Here is a 13,135-nt window from a genome sequence, read left to right on the forward strand (position 1 = left end):
ATATATATAAAGCTTGCTAATATACTGGCTCATAATACACACCCAACAATGACTATCTGCAATTTTCTTTCTTCTACTATGTCTTTTTACCTCTTCCCTCCCCCTCTATTACTTCCTTGCTTTTTCCAGAGGAATCTGAATAGGGGATTATGCAGTGGCTTCAGTTAGCTGCAAAGCAAAATGTAGCATGCCATCACCAACAATGGCTCGGAAATCAGCACTTGCATACACTACCAGAAAGCAAACTAAACAGAATCAGGGACTGTGACGCAGGGGAGTGGTGGGAAATAGAATGCCGCTGGATGCAGCTGTTGGATGCTGGGATTATATAACAGAGAGTGTTAAGAGCATGCATGCAAAGACTCCCAATTTAGGGCACGAGAGATTTTGTTATGATTAGCAAATCAATACATGAGAATAGACTCTTGAGACAGTAATCTTAAATAGGAATGGATTTATTTTGGATAGAGAAAGAACTCAGATTTGAATCAATCTAAGATTTCTAAAATCAATGCAAAAAAAATAGCACTGAGAATAGAATGAGGCACAGTCATGTCAAACTACATTAGATGGTCATGACAACTACAGTACTACATGAAACTCATCTAAATGGAAACAAATGAGGCAGGAGCAGCAGCAGAGCGAGCTGGCAAAGCCATACCATACCTAGTTCCTGTTGGACGCTGTCAGGCACCCCTGAAATAGTCTTTCTCCGCTTAACCTTCTTGGGCCGACGGACCAGAGTGTCAGTGTTTATAAGGGAGCGGCGGATGCTGGCCTGCCTGTCAAACGTCTCCCCTGGAGACCAGTTGACGAGGGCAGACAGGCAAAAGGGCCAGTTAGTAACATACATGCATCACACATGCAGCGCACACACATCCAATTCCAGTACAACTTTCATGCAAAGCAACACGCATTCTGCACAAGCAAATGATGTGAAAACCAAAGACAAAACTGCATACATATCTAAACTCAATTAAGTTTAAGTGTGTCTGTATCAAGAATTTAACTACCGGTAAGTTCAAGACTGGGTTGACATATATGCATGCAAACTGCATTTGCCTTCGCAAGGCTGTATGGGGGATACAGCTCTGATCTGTGGTATACTAGGGGGATCCTAGATCTAAATAGTATGAAGTATATCAAGAGGGAACCCTTGTTTGAAATATAATATTAGAAACAGTATTTTATCTATAAAAGCAATTTTGTGCTGTAATATGTGCTTTAGCCCTGCAAAAGCAAAGGAACTCCAGAGACTGGGCACTGTTGACTAAGCTTCAGCACGCTGGGATGTCTGACTAAGTCACGGAGCTGACAGACTGAATTAATGTGGGCTTGTGTATGTGTGTGTGTGCTTTAAAATCTAATGCAGCTTCTTCCTGAGTCATAGTGAAGTTCAGAATTTTTCTGAAGGGATTGGAAATACAGAGTTTATTCTGTCTGAGGAAGAGACAATGTCGTAGGTGAGACTGTGTTCTTTTGGATAAGCTGTGTGTGAGTGTGTACTTCACAGTGATGCACAGCTGAATTTGTGCACTGGCAGGTAGATTTAATGCTCAAGAAAATACTCTCAAAGGTCAAAGAGAGAGAAGGATATGTCAGAACTGTTAATATGAGAACTGTTAATGTACTCAGACACATTCATATTAGATCTATCCACATGGTTATATATCCAGAACAGATAGTAAGTAGTGGTCATGCATGCAGTACTCAAATGATAGAAACATGCATATCAGTTAGAAAAAAGTTATTAGGAATTACAAATAAAATCAAGTTGCTAATTCTAAGATTTTTCTGAGAGATCCACATGAAAAAACTATGAGTGTAACACACAGTCCAACTACATGGATTCAATACTGACAAACATATGGGCTCATCGAAGACACAATATGGAAGTGACATTTTTTACATTTCTGCAGTGCTGGCTGGTTTGACTGGCAGCTGACAGGATGTATTTCTTACCTGTGACATTGATGGGGACAATATCTGTGAGAACAGCCCGAGCCTGCTGCCTCATCTTCTCTTCTGGAGTGGGCAGGGGTGGAGCTTTGGACCGTGACATTTGTCCATCAATCTCAACCCCCTCCACCTCCCTTGGACTCTGTGCTTTCATTTGGCAGGAGTCTTTCTCTTCCTCTCCTGAAGATGCTGTGGACTGGAAAAGAGGTGAAAATACAGTGAGTTTCATAACTGCAGGGAGATTTTTTGCGACTACTAGGGAGTTTCAGGTGCCTACCTACACCCCTTATTTCTTCTTATAACTTTAGCCAAGGGTTGTTTAAGGGTTGTGTGCACCAACTTATTGGAACTCCAGGAGTATACAGAGCAGTTTCACGAGCAACTAACCATTAAGCCACACACTCACATAAAAACACACTGAGAAACTCAGAGAAAAAACAGAGAACGGGAGCTGAGGGGGATAAAACCAGTGAAGCGTTAAAACTCTGTTCACGCATTGTAATTCTGAAATGGGAATGCAGTTCGCAGCAGAGTTACAAATGGACCATCTGAAGTTTCAATGTAACACCTGGGCCTCCCTCAGCCTCCCTAACAAACCAACTGTAGTTAAATCACTACAATACATTTAATTATCCATCCAGGTCACTAACAATGGTCCAAAACCTATTCACAGCTGCCTGAGGTCTTGTTGTATGTTTCAGCATTTTATTACCTGTCTTGCCTCAGTCAAAGTGGAATGACAATAAAGAGTATGAAAAACAATACCTTACATTTTGGAAGTGACTTCTACACAAGCTTGCTCCAATAAAATAGTTAAATTAATTTTTTAATAAAACAAAAAACAACGCAACAAAAGCCTTTTCAAAAGCAGCAAACAATTTTTATACTTTATGATGTTAAGCCATGAAAAAAAACATCTTGAAATGTGGAAAAAAGCAGGATAAAGAAAAAAAAGGAAAAGAAAAAGAAAATAGAAACATAAGTATAAGGCCAGTCCAGCACTGTAACCTGAGTTAACCTCATCACAATGGGCTGGGAAAGCAGGTCTAGGGTGGTAAAGAAGGTTAAAAGGGCATGGGATCCTTTAGGGAGGGCTAAGGGTAGTAGGAGGACAAAAGGATCCCTGAATCTTCGCTTTTACAGGGTCTGACCTTTTTTCAGGGCCCCTGAACGCAGTGTGATTAGGAACGATAAAGAAATGAGGGAGAATGAGGGCAAGTTTAAGATTGCCATGCTATAAACAAAACCACATAATTTTTGAATCCATTCAATAAAAGTCATTTTCTTTGAAACCCATGTTCAATGTGCACAGACTGAACAGAAGCTTTGTAGAACAAAAAAATCACAGTAAATAACACAAGCACAGTCACTGCTTTATAGCACTATTCTGAGCAATAGTTTCATTAGAGTGTCAGTCTCCTGGGGTTCAGCTCTCATAATGGGGCCACACATGGCTGACAACATTAATGAAGCCAGCAGAGATACTGAAGAACTTAGGCGGGAACTCCACAGAGGCACATGTGGGAGGTTGTGATTCAGTACCCAGAGCCCATCTGCAGGCAGACACTCTCTCCAGCAGAGGGTAGCCAAATACTGTTCAGGGTTATGCATTTGGGTTGGAATTTTTGTACTGTACACTTTCTGTACTGATTTTATAACAGATCATTCCTTTTATGGCCAATAATCAATATGATGGCAAATATTGTAGATCTATACTAACAAATATTAAACTTAACACCACTTTAATTATTATAATTTTTTTTTAAATCAGGCATCAAAACATTAAAATACATACGTATATGTAAACATACTATAAACTATATTATTAAATCTGTTTAAAACCAATACTAATAACCAGAAAATCCACAAAATTCTTAAATATGCCTACCTTTTTATCAGCGTCATCATCTTCGATATCCTCGTCCTCATGTTGGGAGTTTGTGGAGCCTGAGAAGGCGGGCCCCTGTGAGTAGTACTGTGAGCTGCGGAAGCCGTCTTTTCTCAGTTTATCACATTCTGTGGGAACACAGCAGATACATCAGGACAAGTCTGAAAGGAAGTTTTTAATAACTTTCAAACATGAACTGAAAACATAGAAGTAGATAGTGTTTATTTGGCTCCCTCTAGTGGTCTGAGAGTGAAAGCAATTGTTTGAGCCAACTAAAAACAATTCAATTCAAATTTTATTTAGTATCTTTACACTAACTTTACAGAAAAAAATATGGCTGCTGTTAGACAGACTTGGTAAAGAGATTAGAAAAAAGTAGTAGACTGAGATATGTTCTGCTCAGAATGTTTGTGTGTGTGTTTGACTGTGCAGACTATATCATACTGGCTTTTTAAGCTAAATGTTGCAGATGGCAGCTATGTCCCCTTGGAACACATCCCACAATCCCTTCAGTCATCCAGTCAGCTGAATCCAGCAGTCTCTCTCTTGACAAACATGCTCATCTGCTGCATGTCTTTCCTAATTTCCTGACTTTCTTTTTCTGACACTGCACTGCAGCTGTGCGATGCACCCCATTAAACAGCTGAAGTGTGTCATTTCTGTGCCACTAATGGCACCAAACTGAACTGCAAAAATACTGAGTTGTTTTGCAAACAGGTTTTCCAAATTATTCCATCATTCGCTATTTGCCAAAGAAAAGTCTTAAGTCTGTCATAAAAAGTTTTTATGCACTACCTTTTTTCATAATTAAAGAGAGCCTGCCAGAAAAGAAAATGTGAGTGAGAAGTTTAAACAGCATTGAGAAAAGTGTTTAGTGTTACAGATCTACCCGTCTTCATGCTCAGTGTGTTTGTTCCATAGCAATGCTGATGGCATGAGAGTTGATTCTGGTGTGTAAGGTGTGACGCTCTTACCTCTGAGAGCCGTTTTAAGGTTCACTTTGGCCTGGCGGTGCAGGTCCTCCACGCAGGCCGGTCTGGAGCCCGGTAGAAAGACGTTCTCCTGCTGGTGCCATGGAGCCGTGTAGTGCACAGTCCACTTTTTCTCTTCATCCAGATTAGATACAGCTAAAAAAATTAAAAAAAACACACAAAGGTTAAAAATTGCCACAATAAACATTGAACACACCTGTTTACTTGTGACGTGACATGACATTCAGCCAAGTATGGTGACCCATACTCAGAATTCGTGCTCTGCCTTTAACCCATCCAAGTGCACACACACAGAGCAGTGAACACACACACACTGTGAACACACCCGGAGCAGTGTAGCTAAACTCAGGCCACCTAATGCAAAGAACATGTCCATATAACCAAACGCAAGTAATAGTGACCATATGTGTCCATTTGTGGACTAACTGTGTGTCAAAACAATGCCAAAAGGATTCTTGAAGTCTTTCATTTTGTTTTAAAGTTGACTACGGTCTTGTGTTAAAACTGAAATGAGTAAACCCTAAAAACTCGAACAAGAGAGTGACTTACAGTGAACAAGAAGACCAGTACAAGCTTGCAGAGGTGCAAATGAGCTATGAGGTAAAGAGGAATTCTTGGAGGAAAGACCCCTGGAGCTTGAACCCCCAGCTGTCCCGACAGCAAACAAACAAAAACAACAGGCAGGTCGTTTTAACATGAGAGGAAGGGAATGTAGAAGAGCAGTGGTGGGGGAGTTTTCTCACAGGTGTGAGAAGCTGTGTGTCCACAGGTGGCACTGGGCCATTAGGACGTGATGGCCCATCATGTGAGAGCTGCCAGACTGAGAAGAACCCGCAGGAGGCCATTGTGTTTATTCATAAGACATCAGGACTTTCAATTTAGAAGTGATTCTTACTCTTCAGAGAAACTAATAAATACTGATGTGTGACTGCAAATCTATCTACCAAGGGCTTCTGTACAGGAGATTTCTGTGTAGGAGATTTTTTTAATTTAGTTTTCAATTTATAAATAAGTAAAAAAGCAAAAAAGGCATAACATAAATAATAAATATATTAATAATAAATATAATTACAATTTTAAAATTACGTTTAATTATAATAGTATTAATTAATATATAATATTATTAATTCATAATTTTTTTATGTTTATGAAAGAAGTCTTGTTGCTCACCAAGGTTGCATTAATTTTTGATTAAAAATACAATAAAATAAACAGTAATATGAAACATAATAATAATAATAATAATAATAATAACAGCAGGTATACTTTTTAATATTTTTATTGAAACCTTGATGTCACTGTCACTTTTGATTAAATTAATGCATCCTTGGTGAGTAACACTATTATGTTATACATACAGAAATTTGGATCCAAAAGTACATTATGAAAAGACACCAGTGGGGACAGGAGGAAGGTATCAAACTCAAGCAATCAAACCTGCAATCAAAAAAGTGTGACACACAACAACACCTTTTGAACTTATTGTTGATCAAAACAATTCTGGGACATTTTATCCTCAAAGGCATCATCTTTAAATGTGCAGACATCAGACAGAACAAAGCAGACAAACACAGGGGAGGAGGCAGAGGGCATTTAGTACTGCAGAAACACACATTATAAATCCAGCCAATGACACAATCATCTAACAAGTGCTGCAGGTTCACGTGATCTAATTTAGGACATAAATTAACTGTTTAAAGTCTGTTAGGCCACCAAACATCAAGTCAAAAGAGCAGAGGGCTTTAGCTTTTAGCTGTGTATTATTACGCATTTTGAACAAAAATCTAATCACCAGCTTGTCCCCGGAATGAGTCCACAGTCTGAAATATTGATGCGTGAGTTTGCCTCAGGCTAGTATCTAAATGTTATGTGATCATGGCTTTATCTAACTAAACAAGTCAATAATCTACCAACCAGCTCACTCTGTCACATAACCAGACCAATGCAAAATCTGTACAAACACAATTCCACAGAACTGGAACATCATTCGAGCTCTATCCTTAACTCTAGGCATGTGCATAAAGTGCACAATTTATTTATTTAAAAATAACAACTGTTTTCAAAAAGTTCTCCTGCACACGTGGCAGAAGAAAAAGCGAAAATGATACCTAAACACATTTGTTCAATCTACAACCTATACCATTTGCTGGACAACAAATCCAAATACACAAAAAGCATTAAATCAACCTTCATAATCAGTGTGAGAGAGAAAAGTGAGTGAGCGAGCTCTTTGAAGTGCCTTCAATAAATATCACTTTATTCTAGAATAGGCAATACACATGCTCCCACTCAGATAGCCCTGTCCACCACCCATTAAACCTGTGTGTGCTCGCAGCGAGCAAGGAGAGCGGCAACAGGAACAAAAACCTGCATTGTGCCCAACATCAATCTCCACATCAGCCTGAGTTCAGCACTCAGAATCATCTTATTCAAAACTCCGATAATCCCTCTGTTCCTGCTCATACCTACAAAAAAACACACACACTTTGCAGTCACCATCCACCACATGTAATACTGGAATATGGATGAGCTCCTCCACCAAATTTTGGCTCAGTAGATAAATGATCAAAATTAAAATAAATCATAATTAAAAATTTTTTTTATTACAGTGTACTACTGAGACTTTTTTTTTTAAAATAACAAATTATAATTAATAATGGAGTATGTTTTATGAAAGCATGCTATTTATTGTAATCTTATTAATTAAAGTATTTAATAGCAATGAACCTCAGGTTTTAGTAGATCGACCAGTATCTGGTTCAAGTGCAAATCATATTAAACAACTATTATTAAAAAGTGTCTCCCACAGATTGTGTATCTATGTTGATCAGTGCTGTACAGATAATAAATTCTGATTAATACAGATAAGACATTAATTTGTTTTAATGTTAATTTATTCGTAACACTAACAATATGTCAATATTCGTAACAATGCATTTTTTTTCTTCTATTTTTCTAACACAAGGAGAAAAAGAGATGAAGGGTAAAAGTAATCTAAATGTAAAACTAGGAGGGAATTGAGCATGCACATAGTCACATAGTAAAATAAAATATTGATCAATACAGATAAATTAAACAGCATTTTTGTAATATATTATCGACTGATGACCGATATGGTACCAACATATTGTGCTACAGTAAATATTTGAAACCAGAGTAGGTATAATAAAATATGCACACAACCACAATTTACGCATTAAAAGGTAATTCTCTGGTCATCATAAACAGCATCAAGGTGTTAACAGGTTTGTATATGAAGTGTACAGGAAATGACTCATCTGTCCATGTTGAGATACAGATTTACAGCTCTTTACGAACTTTGTACTTAAACACCTGATCAAAGTACTGACATGCCACACATTCTGACACCTTCAGTTAAATAGCTTAAATTTTAAATAAATTTTAAATAAACTACTAGCTGACATTAATAAAATCCACAGCTATTCAAACAAGATCACAAAAATAACCAGAAACCTGTTTGATCTTCATCAGACAGCACTGAAGGAACATGTTCAAAGAGTTCTTACCCTTGCGTTTGAAGTATTTAATGACGGACTTGAGCGAAGTCCCAATGAACACCATTATAGCAGCGTGAGAGGCAGGTGGACCCCGTGTACAATTGTCACGGCCTCCCAGTACACAGGAGCACTGGATGGGAAACAAACCTGTATCTTCTTTCCAACGAGTCAGTATGCGCCTCTCCCAATTTGATCAACGCTTATCGACTCCACAATGAGCCCCTCCTACATATACACACACCCTCAACCCAACCCTGGGAAACACCTCCTCCTCCCTTACACACACACACACACACACACACTCCCTGGGGTTCAGAAGGAGGGGTGTAGTATATGCCCCTCTGTTCATTTGTGGTCTGGTTACCAAGGTGCTCTCCGGTGCGGCTCATCCAAAGTATCTGCCATGCTTCTACTCTAATACAGGTTCATAGGAAGGAGACATCGCAAAAGAGATCTCTTTAATCAATTAATGGTTTCTCCTATGCAGCAATTATAGTATGCTAAAGTCTTAGATTTTTTTTCTAAGAAAAAGACTCCTGTAAACTACTGTCTCTTCTAGAGTCAAGGATGATATCTCAATAGTCTCAAACTGTACTAAGATTTGCCAAGATACTAAATTTTTTGGTTCTACTATTACAGTATACACAAGTCTATAGGGGAAAAAATACAAATGCAATGTCTTTTTCTCCAAGACAGCAATGAAATATAATAGAGGCTTTTTTCTTCAGCTTTTCTCCTGAGAAAAGATCCTCTATAGTCTGCAATAAAAAGTCAATGATTTCAACATGAACTCAAAATTTCTCCATATAATTATATATTCTTTAAGGTCTAAAATGTCTAAGGTTTAAAATGTCTTTGAAAAAAATACTGACATTAAACCTTTGAACAGTCGTATATATTTACACAATATCAAAAATCAAGAATGTAACCAAATATTTAAGTCTGAGGGCACAAGTTTAAGTATAAAGCATTGTGAATCCCATATTGACCAACCACTAATCTGAATATTTTGGGCCCTGTCATGGGACCTGTCAACAAATAGGCTATGCCTATTTTCTAAGACATTTTAGTAGAAATTTTTTTGATAATATGTGATACAAGCATAAATAAGAACGAAGTTAAGTTTCTTGGGCTATGAAAAAACAGCCTCTGAGCAATAAAACTCTCACTCCTGCTTTATGATGTTTTGCTTTCATCTGTTGATGTGCTTATACTCATACATTCACATATGTGCGCATCCGTCTCAGTCTTCGCTGGAGGACAGAACGAGCAGGTCTCCCACTGATAAACCGGTTTGTCATGTTAGCACACAGCCACTGAATCTAGACCACTGGAATATAGATCACACACACACAATCTGCCCCATTGTCTACATGCACACACACACACACACACACACACCATGACCCTGTTTCTTTTGCTTATAAGGGGGTTGCAGAGGGATCTGAATAGAAGGGGGGATGACGGGTGGGTAAATTTGGACCTGAATTAGGTTGCAAATGATTACTGAACTAGAGGAGGTAATGCATTGAACACCCCTTCCCCCTAAAATATTCAAGTCACCCCCACAGCAAGCCAGACTCACCTTTCTAGGCCATTTCTGGTTTTTACTTGCTTATAATTGGTTGTTAAAATGTTTTTATTTTATTTTTTTATTTTTTTTTATGTGTAACAAGTGCATCTGAAAGAGGAAACAAGCATGTGCTGCTCTCTTTTACTTACTGCCAAGTTGTTACAGTGAGACTTTTGTCTGTGTGCGGCCCATATCCAGCCCTTTATATCTCGAGCCTATTCTCTCAGCACATGTTTGTGTGTGTATTCCAGACCCGTGGTTTCCATGCTGTCTGGCACATGTACAGTATCAGGATTATGCAGCTCATGTGGGCTGCAGTAATTAACACGCTATTGTTCTGTTCTCACTCCACAGACGGCTCAACATCTCTGTCACTGCAGGATTACAGTCATTTCAGACAACTGTCTATCTGTGCGTGTGTGTGTGTGTGTTTATCCCATGGCTAGTCACTGTAACAGAAATTAGAAATGTTTATAAAGAATTAGGGAAACAGACTTGTTAATAGTAACTCAGATGAGAGGCATGTATGTTCATTAAGCCCATTTCACACTGCGATTCCGGCAAATAGACGGGTAAAGTGTTCCAGCAATTGTTCCCGGGTGGCTAGATTTTGCACTTTCACACTGCCAGTGATTACCCGGGATATATGCGTGCTTTCACACACAACCCGTAAAGATCCCGTAACGACACGTGACATCAGGGCGTGACGTGTAATGTACGAGTCGAAAACGTTAGGCAAGTTATACTTTCACTGAAGCAAGTGAACAATCTCAGCGTCAGCGCGGAAAGTGAGGAACTAACTGATCTCTGCTTCATTACAGTTTGCACATATTTTTCCGTCGCGAATGTTGATCTTGCTTCAAAACACCTGGTAAAAGAGTCGTGCGATAACGTGCGTCATCACTTCGACACAGCATTAGATCTGGCTTTTGTTCACACAGCGCTCGTCCCGGGATTGAACCCGGCAATGTTACTAGGTCCCCGACCCGGGATCAATGCCGGAATCAATCCCGGGACGTGTTTGCTTTCACACAGAAGGCGACCCGGCAATGTTCTGGCAATTTGCCGGGTCTGACGTGCAGTGTGAAAGGGGCTTTAGTGTCTGAAATCTATCCATGAGATTCCAGTGTAAAGCTTATGAACAGCCGATCTGAGCGCTTGAACCTCTCCACTTTCCACACTTGATCACACTCACTCGTTTAATGTGTGTGTATGTACAGTATAATGGAGCTGGTGTCATAACCCTTCCCTTTCACACGCACACACGTGTGCTTTCTCAAACCATTTCCTGCAATTCTGAAAAGTTAAAAAATGCATCTTATGCAATTTGGTCCAAACGTTTGACATCCACCAAAATTTTTAATATTGTAAAAAACTATAAACAAAAGTAATGCTAAGAACAGAACCATTTAAGATTCAGCACTATTTTTGGTCACTAATCAAATATGCAATTTTTTTACATTTATATTAATTTTTCAATTTACCTTAAAATAATTATTTAATTATAAAAATAAGATTTTTTTCTTTTTTAAACCTGAACATAAACTTTGTTTTTTTTAATTATTTGAAATATTTTTTGATTAAAAAAAAAAAAAAATTGTATAAAATAAAACAGAAACTAATAAAATATGCCAATTTATCCCATTCCAATTAATTTTACAGTTTCTTCTTAAAACTTCTTTAAAATTATTTTTTTTCTTATTTAAACCTGGACATAAACCAACAGTTTTAGGTCACTAATCACTTGATTGATGACATACATTTTTTTTTTTAAATTCCACTTTTTTTTATTTTTTTATTTTTTTTAAGACAACTTCAGGCTATAATTTATTTTAATACTCCTGACCATTTTCTTCTCTGTCCTCTCATAAACTTCTTTCCTCCCCTATTTCTCATTCGCTTTCCTGTCATTGCTTTTGATGCTTATTAAAGTAGACCTAATCCCTATTGATTTTTCCCTTTTCTCTCATACCCTCTCCTGTGGGGTTTTGCTTGTCTGATCCTAAAAAGCATTCGTCTGATTTATACTAGAAAAAGAGAAACAGGGAGTGTGTGGCAGGTACGAGCAGATCTCTAGCCATCACTGAACCTGTTCTGAGTGTTTGTTCAGTGTACTGAGGTCAGCTCTCACATACTAAACACAAACACAGCTGTCCCTGCTATCACTAACACAGATATTCTGTATTTTCAATCAGCAGTTAGACACTTTGGAGTGAAGAGAGAAAGTTCTTCAGTTTTTTGCAGGCTAGGTTGAAACCTCAGCTGATCAACAAATAAGTGTCACGGCATGCTAACAAATCCTTTCAACTTTAGGGAGGAAAACAGAATTAATGAAGTACACTAAAGAATCAGGATTTCCGAGAAGTTAGAGATTAAGCACCAAAGCACATGCTCATAAATCCACATAAAGTTGCTGGTTAGTTAGAAAGATTGTTTTCTTTTCTTCCAGGCCAGTCTTAATGACACTGGGTACATGGCCACTTTCCCAAACACCTTGGACACGCAATCAAACAACTCTCAAGAGACTCATTTAGACAAACAGTCACACACATACATTTCCTGTTTTCTTTCTCACTTTTGTCTTCATCATTTTATTGACTGACCTGCAACGTCAGCAATCACTGGGTCTCTGCAGAAAGAAAACAAGATAAAGAGCTAGAGAAACTACATAACCTGAAGTGCATGTGCACAGACCACAACCACACACACACACACACACACACACACACACACACACACACAATTCTGCCTCTGCTTCAGACCCTAAACACTTTGTCTTTGACCCATAACAAACCACTCAATCCCACACTATGAGACACAGTAGCTGTAAAACACTTATCAACCGTCTACTGCAACACATGAGACAAGAGAAATCTGCATAAAAACAAACATCGCCTACATGGTTCTGAAAGAAAGACAATAAAAGGCTGCAGGCTTAGAAAGTGTTTGAAATCAAGCCTGGGCTTATTAGCATTTAGTTTGATTTGCAGATAAGGCTTGTTAATAGAGGAGTAGCTGCTAGAAGGACAGAAAGCATCCAGACGACCACTCAACGCTGGTACTCCACCGATCCTGAGTGAAATTTCCTCAAGTCAGTAGGTCAGGAGGCCTGTTTTCATTCAGGAGTTGTGTCCTAAAAAGGAGACTCAAGCCATGTCTGGCCATAGTCTGCATGAGAGTATGTGTGTGTGTTTGTGTGTGTAAA

General features: G+C 38.5%; 1 protein-coding gene across 10 annotated transcripts in view; it reads right to left on the minus strand.

The window, feature by feature from the left end:
- LOC132092374 (NHS-like protein 1) overlaps window positions 1-13,135 on the minus strand; it is a 99,688-nt gene that overhangs the window by 11,114 nt on the left and 75,439 nt on the right. For 7 of the 10 annotated variants that reach the window (XM_059498578.1, XM_059498580.1, XM_059498583.1 and 4 more), the window contains exons 2-5: window positions 4,822-4,974; window positions 3,848-3,975; window positions 1,963-2,155; window positions 667-798 (exon numbers count right to left, since the gene is read on the minus strand). In XM_059498578.1, coding sequence (XP_059354561.1) covers window positions 667-798; window positions 1,963-2,155; window positions 3,848-3,975; window positions 4,822-4,974 — 606 coding nt within the window. Of the gene's footprint in view, window positions 1-666; window positions 799-1,962; window positions 2,156-3,847; window positions 3,976-4,821; window positions 4,975-8,366; window positions 8,573-13,135 lie in introns of those variants that run through there. The other 3 variants (XM_059498584.1, XM_059498586.1, XM_059498582.1) reach the window with 3 other exon arrangements.

The sequence above is a fragment of the Carassius carassius genome, chromosome 18, assembly GCF_963082965.1.
Source record: "Carassius carassius chromosome 18, fCarCar2.1, whole genome shotgun sequence".
Lineage (NCBI taxonomy): Eukaryota > Metazoa > Chordata > Actinopteri > Cypriniformes > Cyprinidae > Carassius > Carassius carassius.